The 27,781-nt window shown below is 38.8% G+C and overlaps 2 protein-coding genes across 2 annotated transcripts; both read right to left on the bottom strand.

The window, feature by feature from the left end:
- Window positions 1–1,746: 1,746 nt before the first annotated feature.
- kat2a (K(lysine) acetyltransferase 2A) lies at window positions 1,747–11,761 on the bottom strand. The gene is made up of 19 exons (XM_085352724.1): window positions 11,744–11,761; window positions 11,104–11,391; window positions 10,694–10,817; window positions 10,444–10,589; window positions 10,225–10,314; window positions 8,793–8,974; window positions 8,494–8,685; window positions 8,219–8,325; window positions 7,835–7,939; window positions 7,389–7,525; window positions 6,362–6,570; window positions 6,125–6,251; window positions 5,848–5,958; window positions 5,621–5,764; window positions 5,408–5,522; window positions 5,256–5,292; window positions 4,712–4,775; window positions 3,580–3,664; window positions 1,747–2,465 (listed from the first exon to the last, which is right to left on the bottom strand). The coding sequence occupies exons 2-19, from the start codon at window positions 11,329–11,331 to the stop codon at window positions 2,272–2,274; spliced, it is 2,397 nt and encodes a 798-aa protein (XP_085208850.1). The 5' UTR covers window positions 11,332–11,391; window positions 11,744–11,761; the 3' UTR covers window positions 1,747–2,271.
- A 4,487-nt stretch (window positions 11,762–16,248) lies between these two features.
- On the bottom strand, window positions 16,249–26,069 carry rab5c (RAB5C, member RAS oncogene family). The gene is made up of 6 exons (XM_085352723.1): window positions 25,999–26,069; window positions 20,731–21,068; window positions 18,835–18,986; window positions 18,471–18,593; window positions 18,272–18,365; window positions 16,249–17,173 (listed from the first exon to the last, which is right to left on the bottom strand). The coding sequence occupies exons 2-6, from the start codon at window positions 20,894–20,896 to the stop codon at window positions 17,046–17,048; spliced, it is 663 nt and encodes a 220-aa protein (XP_085208849.1). The 5' UTR covers window positions 20,897–21,068; window positions 25,999–26,069; the 3' UTR covers window positions 16,249–17,045.
- Between the last annotated feature and the right edge of the window lie 1,712 nt (window positions 26,070–27,781).

Below are 27,781 nucleotides of genomic sequence, written 5' to 3'. Positions count from 1 at the left end.
GAGATGACTAATTTCTTTATTTTATCTAACTGGTTTAGGTAGCACTGTTAATGATCCACTAGCCTTTACAAGCCTCAAGTATTTTTGAAGAAAATAAATATTTTTCCTGATAAAACCTTCAGTTGAAAGTGTCAGGCCAACTGAAAAGTTACCCTAAATATATCTTAGTACTGTGTAAACCTTAGGGTGTTGTAGATTTTAATCAGTTTTTGCATGCACCACGCCCTTGATACACCCGTCTTGTTTTCATTGCATCAGGAAACAGAACTCTAAAGCCTATTATACACAATCATACAAGAGAGCCTAAAGACGCATTATAGATAACAGTCACTTATTTAGTTATATGCACGCAATTTTTTACATTTGAGCGGATCATAAAGTTCACTGATGAAATCAACCATTACACACTACGTGGCCTTAACTAGTGTTATTAGGTTATAATATTCACTGTCCTCTAAAAAGCCTTTTACGATTTTACTAATATTTCTGCCTCAGATTAAAAGTGTTTGTTGGTGACCTTCTTTATTTAGCCAAGTGACCATGAAAAGAATTATTTACCAAAAAAACCAAAAACAAAACAACCCCAACAACTTTATTGTCGTGAACAGTTTTACAGTTACAGTAAACGGTATTTAAACCATAACTCAACAGTAGCCATCCTCAAACAGCTGGAAGGTTCACTCAGACACCTTTTAAGAAAGTCTGAAATGCAACATTGGTAGTCTGAGGATGAACTACATAACTGACAACCCTGAATAACGAAACACTGACATCACTCCAACAATTCAAAGCTTGTCATGATTCAAGTACAAAACAAAACAGACATTCACACACACGCAAACATACGATGTTGATGAAAAGTTTAAAAGGAAAAAAAAACAACAAAAAAAAAACAAACAAAAAAAAAACCACTTAAACCCTGCAACTGTGCCTGAAGGTTTTGTTTTGTTTTTTTAATGCACATTGTAAACTGTAGCCATGCATTAACACCTTCCACAGCTTGCGAACAGTGTGATAAAATAAACCAAGTCATGTTCTCTTTCCAAGTCATAATCTATACAGGACTGCTGATTAACGTCTGCCTCCCCTGTTTTTTGTGTTTGCAACAAAAACTAACCAGTAAACATGGAACCACCACAAAAGTGAGGCTACACACAAAGCACTCCCTATGTGGAGGTGACAGTCCTACAGGACAAATCAGTTCAAACACGTACAGTAAACACCTGCAAAAGAAGCTATACTAACTGTGACCTCATCAAAATCGTTTGGAATGCTGCATAAACATTATGTTTTATATTTTATGTATAAATAAGTATTATATTAGCATGAAAACGTTTCTATTAAGGTAACTTTTTACTTATTTTCTTCATCACACAAGTGCTGGAAGTATTTTATGCCCAGTCCATCACGGAGTGCCTCAATTTGTCTTAACAGTAGAGCTGCAACCAGCAGTTATTTTCATCTGCAGTGCTGTTCTCATAATTAGTCATTTATCCAAATGACAATTTTCTTTTATCATGACCAACAGTCAAACATTTAGGAAAAAAAAAAAATCAAAATCAATAGATGGTAAATATTAAAAGAGAAAGCAAAAAAAAAAAAAAAAAAAAAAAGTCCTCACTTGCAAACATTCAGAATTTGCACTTCACGTGAGAGTAACAATTTTACTCTTTTTTTTTCTTCTTTTTTTTAAACAAATGACTAATTCAATTGTTTCAGTACTACTTAGCAAAGTACTTCCCATTTTTCAAGTGCTCTAAGCACTTTGCCCCTTAGAGCTTTTATATTCATTCCTATGAAAATGGCTGGGATGCTCAAGTGTCTCAGTAATGGAAGGCAACGTGGCTTTAGGTCCCAAGGTCCAGTTTTTGTTGTTTTTTTTAATGAACTCTTTACTACTTAAACACTGGCTCCTGTAAAATGCAACAAAGCTGAATCTGTCACTCTACAAAGAATGGTGGAAAGTCGCATTATTACTTGGACCTGTAACTTTGGTACACTCATTGAAACACGTATTAGCAGATAATTCACCCACTGCGAGTACTGAAAGAAGACGTCATCAGGTAAGTTTAACTGGATCACATTTTGAAACTTGTAGTATTCAACTGGCTGTGATGCAAGTCCAACAATTTTTCAGCAATTCTTTTTTTTCCCCTTGAAAATAACCTTTTCTTAACCAAGATATGACAATAGCTAAAAATCTTCTCTATCTCGGCGTTTGGCCGCTGTGAAAGTAACTCCTTGTCAGTCGAAATAGTTCTGAGGCAGGCTTCATTTCTCAATCAGACCTCCGTCTTTTAATTTGAAGTAGAAAAATTTTTCTAAGGTGTTGGCACACTTGCAGTACTCGCTGTCTGGGGGGTTGTACTCGCGACAGTTGGTGATGATTCGCTGTAGGTCGGCAATAAAAAGTTTCTTGGTCACATAGTATCTGTTCTTGAGTCTTTCTGTCATAGTCTTTAGGTCTGTGAGGGCAAAACAAGGACAAAGAAAATCTGCATAAATTAAAAAGTAATGGCTTAAATACCACAAACAATAAGCCCAATTCCAAAAACACTGGGAAGTAAAATGTAAACAAAAATGAAATGCAATGATGTGAAAATCTCAAACCCATATATTATCTATATTATCACAGAAACCATTTTGATGGCAGTAACACATCTCAAAAACAAGGTGGAACATAGGCACAAGCAACTGGAAAAGTAAACTGGATTCAAAGGGAACAGCTGGGAGGAACCCCAAAAAGTTGATTGTGTTTGTCTGGTCATAGCATTTTCTTCAGTCTGAGGAAGTCACTTGGATGAGAGACAAAATATTTCTCCCACTGAAAACGCTACATCTAGATGAACAGAATCAACTTTTGTGATTTACTTACCTGGATGATTGAGCATGCGTCAAGACAGTTGGGAAGAACATTTTACAACAAAATAGGTTAATCCACAACATATCAGTAACATGATTGGGCATTAAAAAAAAAAAAACTATCAAAAAATAAAAAAATAAAAAAAATAAAAACAGCAGCAGCTTCTATCAAGGTAGCTTTTTTGGGGAAGGCCACCCAGTTTTCAGCAAGACAATGTTAAGTTGCCTATTGCATCTATTACAATAAGAAGACTTGGTAGTAGAAGAATCCAGGAGTTAAACTGGCCTGCCTGCAGTCCAGACCAATTAAAAAAAAAAAAAAAAATTGGCATATCATGAAACCAGTAATACAACAAAGACGACCCTGGACGGTTGAGCCGCTAGAATCCTATATCAGACAAGAACGGGCTCAACACTGCTCCCCCTGAAAGTCCATTAGCTATTGTCTTCAGCTCCCAGGTGTTTACAGACTTTTGATAAAAGAGAGGATGCTACACAGTGGGAAACATATAGTCCCTGTACCACCTTTTTTAAAAGATATGTTGCTGCCATCAGGTTGAAAACCTTTTTTTTCTTAAAGTGACAGATTTGCTAGGTTTTAATTTCTTATGTTTTTACTTTGAACTGTGTATTGTATTGTAAAATGCAGGTTTTAAGAGATTTGCAAACTATTGCTGGGGGGTGGGGGGTCATATTATCTAAGCGAGGCTTACTCACCAATAGGAAAACGGATGATTTCGTAGTAATCCGGAGCTTCAGATTTCTTCACTGGTTCCATAAAGGGCCAAGCATCAGGATGAGTCTGCAGAGGTGACAAAGTTTTAGTTAGTCTCAGGTCTTGTTAGTCTGGGTGTATCCTTGTGTGTGCTCCACTCAGGTGTTAGCTGGGGCTTGTACCTGAAAGCAAGTTCAACATGCCAAGAATCTCTTTTCCTTAAGTGTCCAATGACAAACATGCAAATCTGCTGGCAGCAGAGCAGCTTATGTTACAAATATTGAAAAAATACTGACTGAAGTCCACACAAGTGATGCATCCAAAGCAATGGTGTGTGACTGAGTGGAGAGTCAAGGAGGTCAATTATATGAAAAGGCAGTGACCTGTTCTGAACTGAGGAGGGGGCCTTTGAGTACATATTTCACCATCTAAAGCGGTTTTCATGTTTTCAGCATCCATGACTCCGCTTGGGCAGACTGTGACCTAAATTTCGTCATCGGACATTAAGCCTGAGGACATACGTGAATGTCCATGTGCCTGTTTGTTGTTTTGTGACTGGGCAGACTTGTCTGTGTAGAATTACATTACAGTGCACAAACTACACATATGCCCAGGCAGCTGAAGTATAACAGAAATGAGTATTCGGCCGTCGGGTCTCCAGCTGTCCATCTCTGCAATAGAGTATAATCCAGGCTTTACAATACTGTGACAGCGGCCATTCCCAAACTCTTCGTGAATATGGTAGCCATGGAAATAGATCAATAGTCATGACAATATTAATACTCGAGATCGTGAAACTGAACTCACGGTCCATTGTTAGTCAATGCAAATTGACTGTTATGCAGTCATAACAGTCAATTTGTTATGACTGTGTAGGTTGATTTGTCTGTGTAGGTTCTCACTCATCCAGGTCATGGTAGCCATGAGAGCTTGAAAATAAACAAATACAACTGGACTTTTGTTTTGTTTTAAAGGCATTTCACCTCTCACGGATGACGCTTTTTATGGGAACTTCTTAGCACCATGATGTACCCTGGTAAAAGAGTTAACCCTCATAACAGCAAAAATCTATGGTTAACCCTGAAGTTAAGCCCCAAATACTGCTTCCGAATACAGGCCTCTGGTGATCCTCACCTTTATCTGGGCGAGAAGGTTCTTCAGCATGTTGTATAGCACATCAGGATCCTTCACCTCTTTCCTATGAAAGATATAAATGATAAGTAAACCTTTGACTACACTTAGCCCTCTCAAGGCAGGCGTTGCCGATTTGCAACAGTTAAAAACTAACAACCTGATTACCCCACATACATATTTTATGAGGGGTTTTTTTTACTCAGAAGTACCACTGCAGGACTTGGTTGTGCATTAGCAACAAAAAGTGTAATTTGAACCTGAGAAGGTTAAAGGACCTGTAGACTTAAAGACACAACAAAAAGCTAAAGTTAGGTGAATACATTTCTGAACACCAACAATAGTGGCATCTTAGCATTAATACCAAAATCATAACAACTTCGATAAATTGTATATTTCAGTAGGTATTTCTTATTATACATTTTTTTTGTTTGTTTTCTTCACTACTCAGTCATTTCTAAATCTTAATCTGTTCAATGAAAGTGTCCCTGCAGGGGAGGTCACAGTCCAAAGCAACATCATTTAAAAATATATCCAAAGAGTTTACCCTTTGTCCTTGTTACTGGGTTTCCAGCCTGTCTCTCCTGAATAGAAAGACAAAAAAATAAAAAAATATGTATAAAAGTACTTGTAAGTAAAACATTAATAAGCATTTTATTATATATATTTTCAGACACAAACACAAAAACAAACACTCACTTATGCCTGGAATGCTCTCCACTGGGATCTGTCGTACTCCCTCTTTGAAGCAGGTGAGACCCGGGTAAACCTTTCTGATCTGGCTTTGTTTCCTCTCAATCAGTTTCTTAATAATCTATTGACATTTTCAAATTTATCTCATAAGAAACACACTGACATGTTCACAAAAATGAAGAAAAACAAGGTTTGCTTTAATGAGAACTTCTGACGTACCTCCTTCTGTCTTTTAATGATATGAGAAAGCTCGGTATAAGGGATTCTAGGGTTCAGTTCGCACTCCATGAGGGTCGCTCCCTCGTAGTCTTTGATGTATCCAAGGTATCGACTCTTCGGCACTTTGATGTCTTTGGAAAAGCCCTGCGGAGGGAAAAAGAAAAAAAATTAATAGAAAGACAAAAATGAGAGAGGGAAAGTTAATGCACAAGTCACGCCTGCAGTACCTGCTTCTTGAAGTAGCCAATGGCATACTCATCAGCATAGGTGAGGAAATAGAGGATATTGTGTTTGATGTGGTACTCCTTAAGGTGGTTCATCAGGTGGGTACCATAGCCCTTAAAGAGACCCGAGAAAAAGCACCGTATTTATAAAAGAAATTCCAACAATATTCAGCAATACTGCTCATAATCGTATTCATGTTTATTTTGCTATAGGTACGTGTAGGTAAGCTGGTTTTTCCGAACTGAAAACTGAGTATAAATTTAACCCCTTATTATATACCTTAACTTGCTCATTGGATGTGACGGCACAAAAGACGATCTCTGTGAAGCCCTGAGTGGGAAACATCCTAAAACAGATGCCTCCAATGACGCGGCCATCTTTGATAAGGGCTAGGGTCTTGTGTTTCCTATTAAAAAAACAAAAAACAAAAAAAAAAACAAATAATAAAAAAGACGGAGATGTCAAACATGTGTGGGCCTCAAGTGGCACAACATGTGGAAAGAACGTTAGACTTACGGGTCAAACACCAGTCGTGTTATGTACTCTTTGGGCATACGAGGTAACTGATGTGAAAAGACATTCTGTAGGCCAACCAGCCACATCAGGATCTTCTTGTTTGATTTCTGGGAAAGTGAGTTTCCAATGACATGAAACTCTATGATACCACGTCTCTCCTCCAGCCTTGCAGTCTCATCACGGGCAGCATTTGGTGTCAGCAGATTAGTCTAGCAATATTAAACATAACAAAAAAAACAAAAAACAACATCAGTATTAAATGTCTTTAAAATTGTACCAAAACAACACCAACTTCTTTACATAACCCTGGTGTTAAGTCAAAGCTTTTTAAATACCACCACTTAGGCTGTTATGACACATCATAGTAAATGTGACTGAACTCATTCATAATTGTTCCATGCTAAAAATGTTACCTTGCCTGGTGAGTTAAAATTTTGATCACAGAAAATTGACCAGGGTGTCTCCTTAGACATAACTAGGGATGGGTATCGTTTAGGTTTTATCCGATACCAGTACCAAACCGGTACTTTTGAAACGGTGCCGGAATAATAATATTTATAATAAATAAAAAACGGCTTTTAAAAAAAAAAAAAAAACAAAAACAAACAAAAAAAAAAAAACGCTATACGTCGCCAGGTGTTTCATCAGATTCGAGGTGTTACCTCCTTTGCACAGTATTACAGTATCAGCTTAAAGCAATTGTTGCAGGCTGCTGAGTTTGCATATTTTGCTGTGAAGTACAGCCAGACTTTTGACCACTTCGCCTTGGGCATTTTTAATCTGTAGCTTTGCTCTAAAAGAACGTACGTACCTGGGCCCGCCTACTACGCTTGCAAAGGTAAAATGATTGGCTAGAATTCAAAGTGTGTGACATCTCAGGGAAAAAAAGCACCGAAATGTGCGCTGCTTTTCGGTCTGGTTACTACCGTTTATGTCAGAACCGGTGATACCGGTACCCATCCCTAGACATGACACAGGTGTTATGAACTTAACCAAACATTAAAAGAATGGAGTTTAACCAACTGACCTCTGGTCCGAGCATAGCAGCAGGGTCAGTGATTGTCATCATGACTTCATTGACCAGCTCCATTGGTATATCTCCCATCACACGAATCCGCTTGGCATCCTCCAGGGTCAAGGTCTCAGGAAGTTTGCGCTTTTCTCCTGAAATGAGCGCAACATTTCTCAGATCAAAGCAATAAAAAGCATAAACATTCGCCGACAGTGATCTATGACACAGGAAGGTCTGATTGGAAAAAAAAAAAAAAAAATCTCTACATCTTAAAATAATATATATTGATTAGCCACGATAGTAAAACCCAGTGACATGCTGGTTCACCTTCAAAATATCATCCAATTGTGCACCCACAGGAAGTGCTGAAAACATGTCTGATCCACAGAGGCCACTGACAGCATCTAAGCACTAGACATTCTAGACTCCTGTGCAGGTGGTTTTAATGTTGGTTTACACACCTGTCTTTGGTTCTGCTCCACCAGTATCCATGCTGCTGACAGAAGAGCTGCTGTTCAGACACTTGGACAGAGCAGGAGAGCCAGACACTGAAGCCGGACTGATCACTGCAATGACAGACAAAAAGACTTGACATATTTACAAACTATACAACAGGAACTAAGCCTTCAGTCACACAGGTCTAGAGCCTTCCGGGAAACCATAGGTTGCGCAAGAAAAATGCACAGTCATTGAAACGTTGTGTGCCACACCAAAAACCTTCTTGTGATTTCTTGGGTTGCTAGCATACTGCCACATTCACTCTTCATTTGCCTTTAAACATATGCCTTACACATAGACCAAACACATTGCAAAAGCTCAACTGTACAACTTTATGACTGCCTCACCTGTCTGATGTCCGAGCTGTGTGCCATCGGAGGCCGGCATGGTGAAATCAGCCTCCCATATGGGTGAATTCTCACCATAGATTTCCTCCTCCAGCATGGACAAGAACCTGAAGACACACATGTACAAATGTAATAACCATAAAGTGATCCCCACAAGATGAATGTGAACAGTGTCCAGTGCACCATCAAGTACACTGATAATCTTTCTGCAGCTTTTCAGGTTGCCTTTTAACTTGAATACAAGGATACACCGTTTCAATAAAGCTTGTCCTTACTTGGGGAAATGTGTAAGGATAAGTGTACGTTTCTCTGGTAGCAGTTTATCCTTCTCCACCCTAAACTTCTCCAGGAGTTGGCGTCGGGTGACAGTGAAAATGGACTTGAGCAAGTTGCGCCCAAACACCTGAGTGGTTTCATAGCGCGGTAAGCTGTCATTACTTTGCGGAACATGGCAATAGCACAACCACCTGCGATCATAAGAAGAAACGCCTTATTGCACAGACTGACATACAATAGTCACTTTAGAAACAAGTAAATGTACACATCGGCTTTCCCTACTATCAAATGAACGCACCTAGTGTAGTCCACTTTGTAAGCTGTACCATCATCCTTCTGGGTACGTTGACGATACTGCGTAGGGGTCTCAAGCTTCCAGTAATTTAGGCACAAAAGGAACATCTTTGACAGTTCAAACATTGTCTGTCTTTCCTTTGGTGCAAGGTGGCTGAACTTATACTGGACAAAATTCAAAACCCCCTGTGAAATTAAAAGAAAGACAAAAATATTTAAAGATTTAAAGTAGGGCTGCTCAATTAATCGAATTTTAATCACGATTACGATCTGGGCTTTCAACGATCATTAAAAATGACTGAGCCGATTATTAGCCCCTCCCTCATTTATCCGCGACACCTTAAAGGCCGGTCCGTGAAAATATTGTCGGGCATAAACTGGTCCGTGGCGCAAAAAAGGTTGGAGACCGCTGATTAAGAGGACCCGAGGGAAGCTCGGAAAGCTAAGCAGAAGTTATTTGGAGAGTGACTGCCGTTGGTTGAAAAGAGAGTTTAAAAAAAAACAAACTTCAGTGGTGTTGCACACTATTTTATATTATTTTTTTAAAGTCATTGTTAACCCTTTAAAGCCGGTCAGAGCAGCACGCTCCGTTTTGCGTAACTATTTTTAAATCCCTGTAGAACCTGAACCGTGTAAGCTAGCGCAATAATTTGTTTTGCATATGAAACCGGAGGAGTTGTACTTACATCTCATACCATCAGCTTGTCCTCGGTCACGGTTTCGTTCCACATATAGCTTTGCAAAAATTGCATAAAAAGCGCTTGCAGGAACAAAAACATAATATTCCAGAAACACGCTTTGCCGTTCCTATCAGCTGTTCGTAACACTTCCCACAGTGAAATGATGCACATGCTGTTTTCTTTGCAAATTTGCATCATAGGATTGTTTTTTGTTTTTCCTGCAGTATATAAAAATTGCTGTATCTCCAAAATAAAACTATGAAGACACTCAAAATAAATTTCCTGTGGTGGGAAACTATTTTTTGCAACTTTATTGTATTTAAAGTTTTGAGGGATAAGCCTCTTAAATTTCTCCAAGTAGAAATATATGTAAACAAAACAAAAGCGATTTTCAATTTTTTTTGTAGTTTATTGCACTTTTTTGCAATTTATGTAATTACTATGCACTTAATGCATACATATTATTAAAATATGGGCTATAACAGTTGTATTGATGTATAGCAACTTGAAATGCTCCCACAAATGGCACTACAGCATGTAAAAAAAATAATATAAGCTCTGGTGGACTTGGTTCTATAGTAGGTCTTAAAGGGTTAAATAAATATCGTCAAATAATCGTGATCTCAATTTCAGTGAAAATAATCGTGATTATCATTTTTGCCATAATCGAGCAGCCCTAATTTAAAGTCTGTGCTCACCAGTAAGTACACTGCTTAAGACCAAAACATTCACCGAAGCTATTTTCTTAAAATTTACCTGCTCAATGTTGGGCTTCTCAAAAGGTGGACTTCCGAGGGATCCTTCTACGACTGGCTGGCTCATCTGAAGGATGCATTTCCTCAGCAGCTGAAGGAAAGAGTGAAGAAGTAACGAGACAAGTTTATATCGGGCTAAAAAAATGTCATGTACATCAACTTCTAAGTTCAACTGAACCAGTATCACAATCACACTAATGTTTGAATGCCTTTTCCATACCTTAAAAAGGTAGAAATAGACCTGCTTGGTGTCAGTGTCTTCCTCTTTGTGTACAGACATAAAAAGGTTCTCCACATCAACCACCATCCCCAACAGCCTGTTAATCTCATCTTCAGACACGTTCTCCAGATGTGACACATGATTAGCTGTAATTAAGGTGTAAAAAAAATGTAAATGCATGACTGGAATACACGTTTGTTCGTTATTACAGCATGTCCAAGGTGAGCAGTACGTGGATGCTAGTTTGTACCCAGAGCATGTCCACAGCTGCGGCAGGGCTCGCTTAGGCTGGCTGCTTGCTGTTGCAGATCAATACGTGTGGCCGACGGTGGGTTTGGGTTTTTCCATCCATTGCACTTGCATGTGTCATTAGCCTGAAAATACGCAAATAATCCATACACATCGATTTACACAATAACACAACTGTAGCTTTTGTACGTAAATGAATGACTGTTCAGTTAGCCTAACAATAAATGCATTTTTGAGGCTTTAATGTGAATAATACAGCAAATACAAGACTGCCTTGACAGTTAAAAACTGATACTGCAACACGTATGTTAGGTTACGTGCTACATGTTTGTTCCTGAATATACACAGTAATGCTAATACTGTCTGAAGAGTGCTTTGTTATGGTGAACTTTGGCTAGCTATGCTAGCTACCTTGCATGCGGAGAATACGCCAAGTTTTTCAAGCTTCTTCGCCCGTGGGAAAGCTCGGACTTGTGCTTTTTTCTGGCTTGCACGTTGTTGCTGGCTGAGCCCTGGTCTGACCGGGTCACTGTTCCCTGATCCTGAGCCTGCAGTAGTAGTAGTACTGGAGCCCGCTGACCCAGCAGACTGGGCTTGAAGAAGCCGGGGTTGTAAGGCCTGCGCCGCCGGGTCCGACATATCCACGCTGCTATAGTTTCTTCCTCAGCTCCCGTTTAGCTCATATGCTGCATTCAAGTTCTGTCGGCAAAGTAGGATTTGTTAGAATTGCAGCAAAGTTATTTTGTACTGTCTACGATTAAAACCGATATAGCCTTCTTCAGATTTATTGACAACTGATTTATATTGCCCCTCCCCTTAACGGACTCCGACCAGTTAAATCCGCCCACAGCATAGAGCAAACGAATCAACTCACTGTGATGGTTTAGGTTTTTCCTTTAATATGCTACACTTCTGCATGTGTAACACGTGCAAAAATAGCTAACTAAGTGCCTGTAAGGTTAGGAATCTTGTCATTTGTATGTCCTTATATTTTAAATGCGTCAACATAAATGTTACCATAGATCTCCGCTTGCATGGCTTCCCTGCTCACCTTCCTGCCGTGTGTTGTTAAACCCTCTTTAGCTAGCAGCTCACCCTCTATTGGTTATAGTGGGATCTGCAGCTCTCACATTTTTGTTTTACGTAAAAGGAGCCCCAGATGTCACTGTATGCACCCCAGAAGTAAATGACAATCCACAGTAAGTATTAGAAAAAATATCCAATATAAATGTTTAAACGATAGTGTCATTATCAACTAAACCCCATCAGGTAAATTTAAAGTTTTAGGATTCCTTCAGGACTATTATAGAAGGCTAAAATCTGCTCCTTTTGGGCCTTTTCTATAGGACAATGTTAAAGGATAAGATTAAAGACATTCTGACTAAGGAATAATTAAACTGAATAGCTCCACACATCCAAATTCAGGATTAAATATCCCTTTTTATACATGTCCTCTTTTAGGCATGTCAGCAAAACAGCTGCCACAGACAGCAACTGACCTCAAGTGTGTATGCATGTTAGTTTACACAATGTGAAAATGTGATTTAACAATAAATAATAACAATAAAAACAGGTTCTAGCCAGAGATCCAAATCCCCCTTGGGGTTGTGTCAGGAAGGATATTTGGCAAAAATATCAAATTACACGACCCCTTAAGTAGCTTTTATACATCATGTCTTGATGATGGAATCCTTCACTGTGCACATTAACGTCGTGGATAAAAACATCAAGTTCACCAGGGACAACAAAAAGGATAACTGTTTGCCTTTCCTGGACTGCGCTGTGCACACTGAAGAGAGTGGCAACCTCAACATCGAAGTTTACCGGAAGCCCACACACACGGACCAGTACCTCCTCTTTGACTCCCATCACCCTCTGCAACACAAACTTGGAGTAATTAGGACCCTACACCACCGGGCAGAACATGTTCCCTCTAAGCCTGAAGGGAAAAAGATGGAACACACACATGTAAAGGAAGCACTTAAAACATGCGGTTATCCAAATTGGGCGTTTATAAAGTCAGCAAAGATGCACAGAAAAGAAGATCAGACACCAGCGAGGGAGGATAAGGACAGACGCAACAACATTGTCATCCCCTATGTAGCGGGTGTATCAGAGAAACTCAGGAGAGTTTTCTCCAAGCACGACATCCTGTGCATTTCAGACCCAGCAACACACTCAGACAAAAACTGGTTCACCCGAAAGACAAAACTCCAGAACACAAACTTAACAATGTGGTGTATGCTGTACAGTGTAGCGAGGACTGCCCAGACCTCTACATTGGAGAGACCAAACAGCCACTTCATAAGCGCATAGCACAACATAGAAGAGCCACCTCCACAGGACAAGACTCAGCATTCCATCTGCATCTAAAGGACAAAGGTCACTCTTTCAATGGTTTGAAAGAGGAGTGAAAGAAGCCATTTATGTCCACTGTGAGCAACCATCTTTGAACAGAGGTGGTGGTTTACGACACCAACTGTCTGCCATCTATAATCCAGTTTTGAGATCCCGTCCCAGACACCTTAATGCCCACTCACACCCTGGGCCATCTGACCTCAGGAAGTCAGAGGATAGGGTGGGGCTAGGTTTCACAATGAGCTCACCCGAAACCCTGGCTGATTGGGACCCACACCCGTTTTCACACCTTGGCTCATGTGATTAGGTAGAGGATCATCAGGGGGTCATTTTCTCTCCTTGGGGGGAAACTCCCACGGGGTTTAAATCTGGGACTCTGCCATTTGACCCTTAGAACTGAAGAAGCTTCTCAGATGAGAGGTGAAACATCCAGACGCTTTTCTTTCCAAGCTCCTTAGACCATCACAGTAATGAAATCCCAGAGAGAGCTCATTCTGTTTATCTGGACACAGTATTCTTAGTGCAAAGTACAGCTTGAGTTTCAGCTGACTACAGGTTTCCCCAGCCTTATAAATGGTACATTTGCATAAAGACTGAAAGTAGCACCACTGACTAACAGTCAGTTCAGTTTCATCATCGTCAATATGCAAATTCTCATGATCACTGACCAGTGGCCATGAGTATCATTCACAGACTTGTGAATGACTTGAGTGACTTAGGGAATAAGTAGGGGATTTTTAAAACATCCACGTTTTATTTTTTACATTATTTAAGCAGGTAAACAAAGTTATTTTACAAAACCAAAAACTACCAGGGCCTGATGCTAGCAATCAATTGTGTGTTTTAAATTGTATGTCTGTGAAGGTTCTCAGTCATCCAGGTCATCGTAGTCAAAGGAGCTTGCAAAGAAAAGCGTCTGGACTTCTTTAAGTTACTTGAAGACGTTTCACCTCTCATCCGAGAAGCTTCTTCAGTTCTAAGGTCAAATGGTGGAGAGTCCCAGATATAAACCTAGTGGGAGTATCCCCCCACAGGGGGACAAAAGGACCCCCTGATGATCCTCTAATCGCCTGAGCCAAGGTGTGAAATTGGGTGTGGGTCCCAATCAGCCAGAGTTTCGGGTGAGTTCATTGTGAAACCTGGCCCCCCCTTATCATGCGAATTCCTGAAATCAGATGGCCCAGGATGTGAGTGGGCGTTAAGGCGTCTGGGAAGGGATCTCAAAACTGGATTATAGATGGCAGAAAGTTGGTGTCGTAAACCACCGCCTCTGTTCAAAGATGGTCGCTCACAGTGGACATAGATGGCTTCTTTCACTCCTCTTTCAAACCATCTGTCCTCTCTGTCCAAAATGTGAACATTAGCATCCTCGAAAGAGTGTCCTTTATCCTTAAGATGCAGATGGACTGCTGAGTCTTGTCCTGTGGAGCGTGTTTTAAATTGTAGTTTTCAACATGTCACACCCATGCCTCCTGTGCAGTGTCTTTATGGTGAAAAAGCTATTTGTAACGTAGTCATATCTGACCAAAGACATGCTTCCAGTATGTCTAATTTTTCTCCAGATTGTCCTTAGTGTACTTCAGTCTGGCTTGAAGATGTCTCTTATGCAGAAATGGGGGGTTTCTTGGTCTGCTGTCCATTCCTGTGGAGAGGTCTAGTGATTGTCTTCTTTGAGACTACATTTATCAATTTGGCTAAGTCTTGGCAGTTGTTCTGGGGTCTTTGAAATTTTTAGTTATTTATTTTGTGTCTTAAACTTATTTTTGTTTTGTCAATGCAGAGCAGTGTGCTATGGGTCATTAAAAAGGTCAGTTTTTCAATAGGCAACTTATAACTTAAAAAAATAATTATGTCCTTGTGTGCAAATAGAAATCATTTATGCCTATAAAGAAAACTAGCCCATTTAGAAATATTACATTGAAAATCCCTTGCTTTGTAAAAGAGCACTTGGGAAGGTTTTGCAAAAAAAAAAGCTTAAAGGCTTATAATTTTGTCCACATCTTTATATAATTATATATTTAAGTTTATCTGGAGCTTGTTTGGTTGGATGAGATGCCTACGATTTATGTGTCTAAAATTTCTTCAAACCACTTTGCAACCTTGGTTGGCACAAAGGATTCACCTTTTCACAAAACACCTGGGGGATAACAGGAACAAACAAAAACCTAACAGTAAACCTGTATTTAGCGCTAACTGAACAATTACCTCTCTACTTTACGGATCTCTTCAGATGCACTTAGATTAGCTAAGGGATTATTATACTTGGTATTGTCCAGGAAACTCTAGTGAGCATGTGTTAACAGCCAAGAAAGCAAAGCCAGTTTAAACAGAAATCTAATCTTTAGGAAATCTCAGGATATGTAGACAATAGCCTGGAGAGAAAAGAAACAGGAAAGGAATCGGGAAATATAGAGAGTTAGTAAAAGTAATGCCAAAGCCAATTTGTGGCCAGCTACAGATAATACATGTCTTTTAAACTCTTGTGGGGCAGTGGGATAAAATCATTTACAAGCCACAACAGTACAACTCATAGTTGTCATTACTAGCACAAGCTGATATAGATATATTTATAAAAATCCAGTGTGATAGTTAATTAGATAGGACAAAATGATTAAACAGGCATACAAAGAAACATAACCTTACCCTTGTTTATTCATAAAATTACATTTTCCTTCCTCCTCCTCCCCCCCCTCACCTAACAGCAGTGACTGCCGTGCAAGTTCTGTTGTGCTAGTCTTTGATGCCATAACAGGATGATAACAACAGTGTTGAAAAGCAGTCCCTCCCTGATGTGCAGAATACAAATAAGGAGAGAGAAAAGAAAAAGGAAGCTGAGGATAACATCTAAATTCACCAAAATGATGAGACAGAACCAGTGCATTTAATACCATAGATCTTCAGAGAAAAATTAAGACATAGAAAAAACAAAAAACAAAAAAGAAAAATCACAACATAATTAAGGTTGACAAAACATCATGTAGAGATCGGGAAGATAATGTTTTGACAAGAACTACTGTTTGATTATAAACTTCAAAAGTCGGATACAAATACAGTCATATGTTTTCAGTACACAATTGTGATTTTGGTCACGAAAACAAATCTTGCTTTATGTATTTGCCATTACACAGATGATTCAAAGACATTTCATTAATGCTAAAAATTACACAAGTGACAATGTTATTAAAGTACTATTTACTGTTTATTGTTTAATAACATGGTTGGATGATTGTAAAACCTGAAAGACTAGGCTTTAAAATCATATTGACCAGCTTGTGTCAAAAGGAAACAGAAAAAAATAATAATAATAAAGATGATTTATTTCAATCTACACAGCTCCATCAAGATGGAATATGTTTCGATTCCTCTTCTCCTGGTAGAAACCTTTTTCCAAAAATCTGACCAGGGACAAGACAGAAAAGTGAAGGATGCTGCATGCACCTCTATTTGAGTTTTAACCGTGTCTCAAGACCACGACGGAAAAACTTCAGAAATTTATGGTGCACGGGAAAGAAAGAGGGCAGAATAGAAAGGGTAGGGCTAGTGAGTCTTCTTATACTCCCTCTGGTTGCATTACTTTTTGTAATCCTTTACACAAATACAGAAACAAAAATGAGTGGCGCTAGTAAGTGCCACTGGTAATGACTGAGCTTTGTTTTTTCCTTCTTCCATGAATGGGATGCGTTTCCCCCCCCAAGATGACATCAAGGGTCCATCATCAATCGAGAGGTCATGGATTGGCATGAAACATGATTCCCTATGAGTAAGTTGATTTCTTGATCTGTTGCTTGGTTCGCCAGTTTAAACCATCAGTGGAGTCTGGCAGTTTACTGGCCAGTGGATTCATTTGCCAAACAGTTAATTGGTGCCGTGTTGCTCATAGGGTGGTTGGTCTGACCGTGGTTTGGTTTGACCAATGGGACGTCGTTTGACAGCTGGCTAATTTCTGGTCGGGTTGATCGAAGCTTTAGATTGGTTGCATCAGCCGATTCATTGTGCTAGTTGCTGCCCCCGCAGCACTGGCCACTTCTGCCCTGTGGTGCGGCTTCCTGCAGGTCCACACCACCTCTGGCTCGTCCGCCCGCGCCTGCTGCACCATGAGGCTCGTTTTTCGGAAGCTTCTTGGCTGTTTTGTGGTACAAAGTACAAAGACTTAATTCCTATACTATAATAACATGACAGTAAGCGTCCAACAACCTGCTATTTTCATTAGTAATAAGAATTTTTTTTAATAACTTAAAAGGAACAAATTCAAACATTATTCCCCTGACATGTAGGGCTATTTTTCCAGATAGAATTTTTCTGGTAATGAAATGAAAATGTGACCTGCAGCGTCAGTTTCTTTTACTGAACTACACCTGCAAAGCATGAAAGGTGCCAGACTGTAGAAGTAGGCACCTGTTTACCCATGAGAGGCTTACACTTGTAACAGGATGGAAATATTAAAAGGCATCTCTTGTCAGTGAGCATTTCATTTGAGTTGGTCGATACTAACAAAAGGCCCACACCATGGTTTAGAGGGTTTTTTTTTTAAGGTCATTGTACACAAGTGTGTGGGGGGTATCATTTCTAAACGAGACGATGCATTCAAAGGGTTTTTTTTTTCTACTTTGCCCACAACAAGTCAAATGCCATCTGGTTCAATAATAATAATTATTATTTATTAGTTATTATGAGAAGGCATAGATGCTGACATCTCCAGAACTGTGCAACTGTGCAACTCTCACAAACAAGTCTAGATTTATAAATAGCACTGTAGGACAGAGGAAAATATCCTAATCTATTTTTGGTGTCAATGTTTCAACAGCAAAAAGCCTTTTTTCCTCTGAACAGTCCAAACACCAAAGTTATCCAATTTAGTGTAATGCAAACTGAAGAAAATCAACAAATTCACATTTTACAAACTTCAGCAATTACATTTAACATTTACGTGGGAAATGACCATCAGTGGTCTTATGCAGTATGTTTTGATGAGGATTTCTGGCAATCCCCCTTTTTTCCCCTTGTATGAAATGATTATTTTGGCCAATGGACTGAGCAGTGCATAAAAATGAAGTCTAAAGTTTGCCACCTTGCATTCTTAACATTTATCATCATTTCGTCACATCGTTGTAAGAAAATGATTACTTAATCCAGACTTTAGAATTCCTATCATCAGGATGGTTGCTGATTTATTTTCCACTTCAGTACTTAATAAGCTATTATCCCTCTGTCTAACACTTACCTATAGCCATAAAAATCTCATTGACATTCATTGCAGTCTTAGCTGAGGTTTCCATGAAGAGCAAACTGTTGTCATCGGCATATGCTTGTGCTTCCTAAAAAAAAGAAAAATGCAAGCAGTATGAATTCACAGTAGTCTGTTAAATAATTTCCGAAGCTTTCACGAGCTTCAGCAATTGATCTCAGAACTTCCTCATTACCTGGAAATCTACAGCTCTCTTGTTTGCCAGGTCTGCTTTGTTTCCTGCAATTGCAATTACAATATTTGGGCTGGCTTGTCGCTGGAGCTCCTTCACCCAGTTCTTTGCACGTGTGAATGTATCCTTTAAAAAAAAGAATGTGCATCATTACATATTGCTGTGCTTTTAAAATTTAAATCACAGCTGCAGGTTTTTCATTTTACATTTTACTGAAAAAAAAAAAAAAAAAAAAAAAAAAATTGGAAGGCCAAAGGTCTGATTGCTGTTAAGCAATCATCAACCCAGGCTAGAAGACAAGGGTCAGCAAACAAATGACGTACGACTTTTGACTGTCCACGGTCCTGTCACAGCGCATGTTACTTACTGTGTTGGTGATATCATAGACAACAATGGCAGCCTGGGCTCCTCTGTAGTACATGGGTGCCAAGCTGTGATACCGTTCTTGTCCAGCAGTGTCCCAGATTTCAAACTTAACTGTTGTATCATCCAAACATACTGTCTGTGTGAGGAAGGCAGCTGGAAAGGAAGTAGAAAGAAATTATTCAATATTTGACAAAGAGGGGCTTAAGAGAAAGCAGAAAAGTCATCATCTCTAGGGGTGGACTTTCATATTTAAACTTGGCTTTGTAATCACAATATCATTAATGAAATCAGTCATTGAATGAAAAGAAGTTTAAAACTTGCTGATAAATTCAGACTCCAGAGGACATGCCAGCTATGGAGATAAACCTATAACGCAAAAAAACCCAAGAAAAAACAAAAAAAGCTACCAGGTACAAACAAAATGCTATGGTTTATGAACAGAGGCAAAGCTCCATTTAATTAGCCAACTGTCACAAGACCGAGAAAACTGAGCACTCACATAGCACATACTTTAAAGCTTTGTAATCTTTGACTAGGCATGCTGCTGACCAACCACAAGTTCGGGAAAAAAAACATAAAAAATGCTGACTCGTTTCAAGTCTTTTGGCGAGTGTAAGCACAGAGCTTCCTGTCATTACATCCTATAGCCACATTACTCACAAGCAACCTGATACAGGAAACATGGGGAAAGTTGGTTCTACACAAAGCAAAAGGAAAAACGACCAAAAGAAAAGACAGAACGAATGAACCAACTGTTCAGCGCTGATTTAACACAGTTTACTTTTGGCTTTCACCTGATACAAAATTGCAATGCAAGCAACTTTAATTAAAAGTGAGAAACTGCAATAATACATAAATATTGGATCCAGACATGAGCAGAGAGGTGGTGTAATAAATGTTGCAGCAATAATATTGAGATAGGTAGATGAAGAACTGAAGAAGAAGCTTTCCCTCACTTTCACTGAACTCAAACTTTGTCATTAAGGTAAGAATGATTTTTCCATGCCTTTGTTATTATACAGAAACATCTTTTTGGTCTTGCTAATCACAACATACTTAACAGTTTTTACAACTGTAAAGAAACTCCATATAAACCCAACATTGAGAAGCATGTGAATGGCTGCAACCCAGGAAACAAATACAGATACTTTGCACCACCTCCTTACATTATATTTGTCAAAAAACTGTTATCAATTAATTTCATTTTTAAAGTCATTAATCGGTATTCAGTCTCCATTTCATTCTTCAGCTAATCATTTCCTTACTTGCTTACAAATACATGCATTAGTTTGTTTACTTTACTGTATTGAGTATTCAGCACTAGAATTCTAGTAGGAGAGTAAATGTATTAATATCTAAACTCAGTGATTGTTTGTCCAGCTGGAGCAATGATTTTGCTCAGGCAGAAGATCCCATAGTGTAGAGAAAAAAAAAAACCATATTTAGCCATCACCTCAAATACATTTTAATATCATCAAATATACATGTGAGGAGTTTGGTGGCTCATTTTAGCTGCAAAGAACTGGTTGCACGACTCTTCCTGCACAGACTCTAGTAACGGAAAAGATTAAGACCTGCAGGCAAGCAGTTCTCTGAACTAGCAAGGACATGTTTTTCTGCTTGAGCACCTAAGTTTAAAACTTTTTAAGAGTCAGAACAAAAAGAAAAACATTTGTTTATGATTACGTTTTAATTTTTTTTGAAGTTATTTGTAAAGTCTACTTTTACACTGTAGATGAACAATTTCAAACACGCATTAAGAGTCTGCTTACCTGTACATACACAAGACATATATAGCTTTGATGCTACATATGTCTGTAAGTAAAGCAGAAAGTCAAAGAATAATACAATAGACAATTGTGGAAATCAAGCAAGAAAACAAACAAACAACCCTCACCTCCGATGGTGCTCTCCTGGTACTCGTGGAACTGGCCTTTGACAAAGCGCAGCACCAGGCTGGACTTGCCCACTGCCGACTCTCCCAACAGCACTAGCTTAAACTGGCAGATCTTGCTGCTTGCTGTGGTGCCGTTGGTCCGTGCTGGTCCACCTCGCCCTGCCATATTGCAGTGTTGAAAATTGGGAAAAAGAAGGAGGAGCTGGGGGAAGAGGGTGTATGGCTGACTTCAGGCTTGGGCTTACTATAGGGGAGCTGATGAAGTTAAGATGGATGTAGGAAAGTTTAGGTTGGTTGGCAGATTTACTGGAAGAAGAGGAGGCCTCACCAGTGGGGAGCTGCAAAACACAACAAATTTAGTTAAGCTCTACTCCAAACAAAACAGATTTCTACTGAAAACAACCACAGTCATTGTGAAACCTGTGAACACCAGTAGCATCAAATCCCCCCAAAACAAAATAACTCCTTGTTCCTGCAAGCGGTTTGACATAAGAAAGATTATTGAAGAAAGCAGTAACACTTTTTCTTTAACCCAAAATGATTAAACAATTTAAAATCCAAGTTGTTGACACCAAAACTCTCATCACATTGGGCCTCGAGATATAGAGTTTATAACCTAACTTTATTTACTATAAACAAGAGCTGAAGGAGAGCACTTAGTCTCTGATTTTAAATTGTGTCCTCCAACTTGCTCTCACAGGTTAGGTTATTAAACATTTAAATGGCTGAAGCATGCATTACAGGATGAAATTCTTACTTTTGCTTAATTTTTTGGCTTAACTACCAGTTAACGCAACTTGCCTAATGCACAAATATAAATACAATACAACTCAAAGTGTTCCTGTGATTTCAAAAATAGCCACAGCTCAAAGATATAGTCATGCATCATTAATATATTCGTGGCTGTTATCTACATAGAAAAGAAGAAACTCATTAAACGTTAAGCATTGACCACAAAAGAATGCCAGCAGTGGCTATTGGCCAAATTTTGTTTTGCAAGGACTGTAAGAACAATAAAAAGAAACCTTTGAAAAAAAACAAAAACAAACGGGGGTTTGTGGTTAGTTTAAATTGGTACAAAATAAAATCTGTAGCTTATGTGTAAACAGGACACCACCAATTTGTTCCTTTCATTTCGCCTACTGTTAGTAAGTGAAACCTTGCCTGCGTGTGTGCGTGCGTGCATGTCAGTTGGGTGATACACATGAGGTCAGCCAGCTTCTGCTTGGTCAAAAGACAGGAAACACAACTGAGCTCAAAGCAGGAAGTGAAGATTGCAGAAGACATTTTACTGCTGAGCACATTAAAACCTGGGATAGACTCAGCTTGATCACAGGAATAGCTCAACACAGAAGCATGATGAACAATCAAGCCACGTATGAGGACTCTTCCTTAAAGACAGGGGGATAGCTCAAGAATGAGGGAAAATCAAGAGGCGGCATCATGGCTAATGATTTGGTTGTGCCAGCTCCACCCCCGCCTGTTGCTGAGCTATGCTTAATCTTTAGCATGTGACTGTAGATCATGGCTTTGTCAATGAAATATTAAGAAATTGCATGTTTTATTTGACAGTGAATCAACCAAGCTACAGTCAGTCAACAGACTAACTTGTCTCCAACACATTTCCATTATGTTTTTGGAGGAACTGGTTTAATTTAGCATTTGCAGATATAAGGAGCTATTTAAAAAAAAAAATACACCAGTTCCTTTACAGTTTCCTGTTACACAAACAAAAACGATGGCCATAACACACAGGCATTACATGTGTTATGGTAAAATAAATATTTTCCAATTTCATTAAAGCATTAAAGTCAGTTAACTCTTACATGGGATTACAGCTGTATACATGTACAGTAGATATCTCTAGCAGTACACTAAAGTTTACGCTGGGCTCCTTAACTAGTAGATCGGCTCTGCTTCACAGCCTAACAGAGAAAGGAAATCCTTTATAGCACAGCAGAGTTGGAAAAGTCAGTCTGTACTCATAAGATTAACATTCCTCACTAGGTGAATGAGTTGTTTCTTCCTCTTTTTTCTTTTTCTTTTTAAAACAGAAGAATTAACTTAATTCTTCTGTTCTTAGGAATAAGCTACATAGTAATAGATAAACTATACTGGTACTTTCCCATGATACTGGGAAATTAAGACCTATTCAACTAACATTCCTTAAGAAAATTATTTTCTACTATTTATAGTATTTAATATTTAATACTGAATTTCAACTTTTGACGATGACAAAAGCACTGCATTCGTAAATAATACACACACAAGTTAGGCATCTTTTGGTAGCAAAAATTCATCTTCAACCAAGGACCATGACGTAGTTTTTTTTTGTTTGTTTTTTTAATAAAAAGAGGATATATAAATGGGAAAACAAAGTACTAAAAATCTAATTCTATCCACAAAGCCTAGCTGCTGGATTGATGATTTAGTAATGACTGAGAGCCACAACAGTAACATCAAAGCTGGAAGCAGCTGACAGGCTTGCAATCAGAGACTCTTTGTTACACTGATAGAGACTTTCACACATCTTAAGCAGCATCTGATGGATGCTGTGATGGCATCCCTAATGGGTACTGCAAACCTCCACGGGGAAGTGGGTCAGGGAACGAGAGACAGTGGGACATAGGTCAGAGGGGGAGGAGAAAAGGCAGGAAAAAACAACAGACGAGAGGGAGAGGCTGTGAAATATTTATTGTGGCCCCTGTATGTTCTGCTGCTGGCATAATATCCAAGAACTTAGCAGCGATTGTGGTTTATTGCAATCTAAATTGGAGAATGCATGCACAAATTAAATGCGTTTAATCAGTCAAAGAAGCAATGAAAACATTTTTTTAATTGCTTTTGCTCCGTGAACAAAATCTAGGTATCGTTAAACATTAGTTATACTGAAAAATTAAGCAGAAAGATCAGGTTACCAGCTGCTATGATCAGTTTCCAAGTGTTCTTGTGACTGCTAGATTTGAATATTTTGTATTGTTGTACTAGTGCGTAATCGAGGCTCTTCTTATGCAGAAAACAAGCTGTCACCTAACACCAAAAGACCATATTTGCAGAAGGAAAATAACAGGATTCATTCTCCATTCCTGGTCACACAATTAAAAATGACATTCTGTAATTAATAAATTTTGGTTTGCCTGGACAGTATGATGATTTCCTTAAACTTCAGACTAGATTTTAGAAAAAGAAAATCACTTTCACATTCAATTTATAAACTAGATTAACAACCTGCCACCAAAACACTGACATTACGAAGACAAGCAGAGACATGTGCAGTTCACTTTATTTGAAGGATGGGGTCATGGAAGAAATGGTATCTGATGAGGGGCTGCATCACCATACTTGTGTCTTAGCTCATAATCCCATCTGCTTGTACAGATGGCTGTGTCCAAATTTGCATGTACACATGAGCATATATTAAAGGCCTATCTATTGCTGCCAAAGGTGATAGTTTGTCCTAGGTTGTAAACAAATATTGAAAAGCAGCACCATTCTTGGGAAATCAAAAGAAACAGGAAATGTTCTGAATCCAAGATAGCTACAAAGAATTGGTTTGGCATTGTGATTTTAGATGGGAATGTGGTGACACAATACAGGAAAAGCAAACAGCAGAGTCACCACAAGCATCACTGGCGCTTCCCAAACTGAGACCTTTCAACTCATCAAACTGTTTAAAACAGACTTTGTCCACTTTATGACTTCAAGTGATTTTAAGTGAATTATTAAATAATGGGATTTGATATTTGATCCTTTACACAGATTTACTCAAAAATTGAGTCCAGTTGATTGAGCGACATTTAGTAGGTCCAGCTGTCCGTTTAACTACAACAACTTACAACTTTAAAGGCAATGCCAAAACATAGCACCCAAATGTATTGCATACTAGTGTTCAACTAATTTGCAGTCCTTATTTTAGGGCTGGGTTGTCAAAAAGAGTGGCTGTTTAAGAAGGACAAGGTCCACATGCCATAAACATGAGAGCTCAGGCAAGCAACTGTAAATCACATCTTTATCTCAAAGGCCAAGCTCTGTTACTTGTATTAAGCCATAAACATAAGCTGTGAAGATACACAGCATACAAAAAAAGTATTTGCTGTTAAATGCAAGAAGACACACGTGCAGGCACATAACAACCCCAACGTTGCAATATGCGGATGTTACACCACAAAGTCAGCAGTAATGACATTTTAATGATGAGAAGGCACTGCCATAAATACAACTTCAGAGGTAAGCAAGAGACTATGTACGCACATTTACTCTGTCACACAATGTGATGCACAAATGCAGCTGATAATAAAAAGCACCAGATTGTGAAGAGATTACAGCTGCCTTGATAGTACATCTAATTTAGAGAACATTAGACGACTATGATGTGCCTCGACTGAGCCTAGACATCGCACATAAGACCAGTCATTAGACACTTAACCGGTGGCAGGAACGTGACATATTAAGTTAGTTAATCTACAACTAATATTTCAAAGTACGTGAGAAGTTTTGCTCGGTCGATGCCGGGTTAAGCACAATGATTAGGCAACTTAAACTGTAAAGCTAAGGTTTGATTCAAAACAATCGATAAAATAACTATCAAACAACAATGCACCTGTCTTGGCTAAAACGGCACGTTACATTTAGGTGCGATACGGAACCGCTTTCATAAACGTAGACGACACGACTGGAACTTGTGAGTTCCACTAAGCACTTGGCTAACAAAATGAACGCTGACTACACAACGTGAAAGAATCAACCTTGTTGCTTACTTAGCAGTAGCACCCATTTGCTAGCCTAAACTGACAAAGAAAACAAAAGCTATGTTCTTGGCAAGGAAACTTGACTTCTGATAGCATTAGCTGTGTTAGCAGCTACGGCCAAAAGTCGAAAGCGTCATTAGACAACTTTTCTTTTCTCGGCCCTGTGTCGTCAGCTGTCTGACGTTTGAGAAACTCCGGGACGTCTTATTGCGTCCACTTGCTTGCATGAAACGATGTCACATTTTTCTAAGCTATCTCAGGGCTCTGCCGTGGCATTATTATTTTATTTTTTTTCAATATTTAGAATGTTTGTCCCACGGGGCAGCTCGTAGCTTCCCTCGATCCAGTCTGATAAGGTATTTCGGTTGAGCCCGGACTTTGCTGACATGCTAAGCAGAAAAAAATAATAATAACAAAATAGATCAAACTACAGTAAACAGTTTGTCGACAAAATAATCCAACACACGTTCAGTATTGCTCTTCACCAACATGACTCTTAATTTCAAGTTGTTTTACTTACATTACTTTTTCTTCCTTCGCTGGTCTCATCGGCAGCAGCTGCCTTCTTCTTCTTCTTCTTCTTGGGCTCCGGCCTTCCCTTCCGGTTAGCAATTTTTCCGGGAACCTCCCACTTTTTGTCAGTGGCTTTCTGACCAATGAGGACAGCGGGTTACGCTAGACCCTCCAGTCTGCAGCACGACATTTTTATCAAGGTTTTATTATATCTAGTCATAAATAACATCTAAAATTATCTTAATTTGAATATAATTATAATATAATGATATGGTGTTTATGAAAATTATGTATAATGACAATAAAACTTGTGCTTTTCAAATGGCGTGAAATTTTGTAACAAATTTTGTTTAGCATAATATTTTTAATAAGCTTGGGATACAATCTGCGTTCATAAAGAAGGATCCTTTTTTTATTTTTACTAATATTTTAATGATCCTTGTGATGTCTCCAATGTCAAACAGTAAATTCTGATCTTCATCTTCCTTTGGCTTCTTCATTTAGGGGTCACCACATCATCTGCCGCCATTTAACCCTACCCCTAGCATCCTCCTCTGTCACACTAATCCTCTGCATATCTTTCTTCACTGCTTGAGTCTTCTCCAGTGGGCTTCCTGTTCTCCTCCTGCCTGGCACCTCAGTGTTTGTCCAGTGTATCCACAATCCTCTTCTACATATGTCCAAAACATCCTTGCCTCTTTAACTTTGTATCCAAGCCACTTAATCTAAGCTGTCCTTCTGATATACTCATTTCTAATTTTGTCCATCCTGGTTACAACCCAATGAATATCTTAGCATCTTCAGTTCTGCCACCCCCGGCTCAACCTCATGCTTTTTTGTAAGTGCCACCATCTCCAAACAGTAACATCTTGTAAATGTTTCCTTTCACCTTTGTTGCTATCCTTCTGTCACAAATCATCTGTCACTCATTTCCACCCACTCTAACCTGCCTACTCGTTTTTCTTCACCTCTAATGGGCAGTGTTTGTTGCTTTAGATTGTTAAACTCACCAACTTTCACTATCTCATCTCCTTGCATCTTCACATGTTCAAAATGAAAGATGAATTAATAGTGAAAGAATGGCTTTCTTTGCTTTGACCGATGACACAAAATTCTACATGCCCCTCAGTATATTATTAATTTCAGAATTGTTGCTAAATGCTAAAGAGTCACATGGACATAAATATATCTGCCATGATACTACCAATGAATAAAAATATCAAGATTTTTCAGCAGTCTGTTGAAAATGTCATTGCTATATAGAATAGAATAGAATAGAATTCAACTTTATTGTCATTGCACATGCACAGGTACAGTGCAACGAAATGCAGTAGGTTGATTGGACCAAGATTGGTCAAATATGATTAACACGTTTCAGGAATATGTTACATCATTCTACAGGTCAAAAGCTTGGTTGTGGCTCCAAAAGGCCATATCTCATGAAATGCCAGTCTTGTGTTTGTTGTAGTAACGACATATCACCACTCAGGGGTGCTGCCCATTCACTTGCGGCTTCTAAGCCAACCCTGGAAACATTTTGTGGCTGAATACAGCAGTGACAATTCACGTGATAGAAAAAAATTAAAAATAAATAAAATGAATAACTAGCCAAACAATTTTGCATTGAATGGTTGAGTGAGAGTGTATGGTCTGCAAAATAAGATTGCTTCAGCTATGATCTATGCAGACCATGACATAATCTCAATTCACAAATATTATTAATGCCATATAAAACACAAGAACCATCAGTGGAGAAAAACAGGTTTATTCTGTAGTGGCAGTTGGATTCC

The sequence above is a fragment of the Diplotaxodon limnothrissa genome, linkage group LG4 (assembly GCF_057381915.1).
Source record: "Diplotaxodon limnothrissa isolate DT_005_m linkage group LG4, D_limnothrissa_male_GT1.1, whole genome shotgun sequence".
NCBI lineage: Eukaryota > Metazoa > Chordata > Actinopteri > Cichliformes > Cichlidae > Diplotaxodon > Diplotaxodon limnothrissa.
This window is presented reverse-complemented; position numbering and strand designations above follow the sequence as displayed.

Coding starts and splice junctions, on each gene's coding strand:
- kat2a (XM_085352724.1), bottom strand. CDS start 11,331: ATGTCGGACCCGGCGGCGCAGGCCTTACAACCCCGGCTTCTTCAAGCC. Junction 10,818..11,103: donor GCGTATTCTCCGCATGCAAG/GTAGCTAGCATA, acceptor GCGTATTTTCAG/GCTAATGACACATGCAAGTG. Junction 10,315..10,443: donor TCTATTTCTACCTTTTTAAG/GTATGGAAAAGG, acceptor TCTTTCCTTCAG/CTGCTGAGGAAATGCATCCT.
- rab5c (XM_085352723.1), bottom strand. CDS start 20,896: ATGGCAGGGCGAGGTGGACCAGCACGGACCAACGGCACCACAGCAAGC. Junction 18,594..18,834: donor TCTATGATATCACCAACACA/GTAAGTAACATG, acceptor TTTTTTTTAAAG/GATACATTCACACGTGCAAA. Junction 18,366..18,470: donor AGAGAGCTGTAGATTTCCAG/GTAATGAGGAAG, acceptor TCTTTTTTTTAG/GAAGCACAAGCATATGCCGA.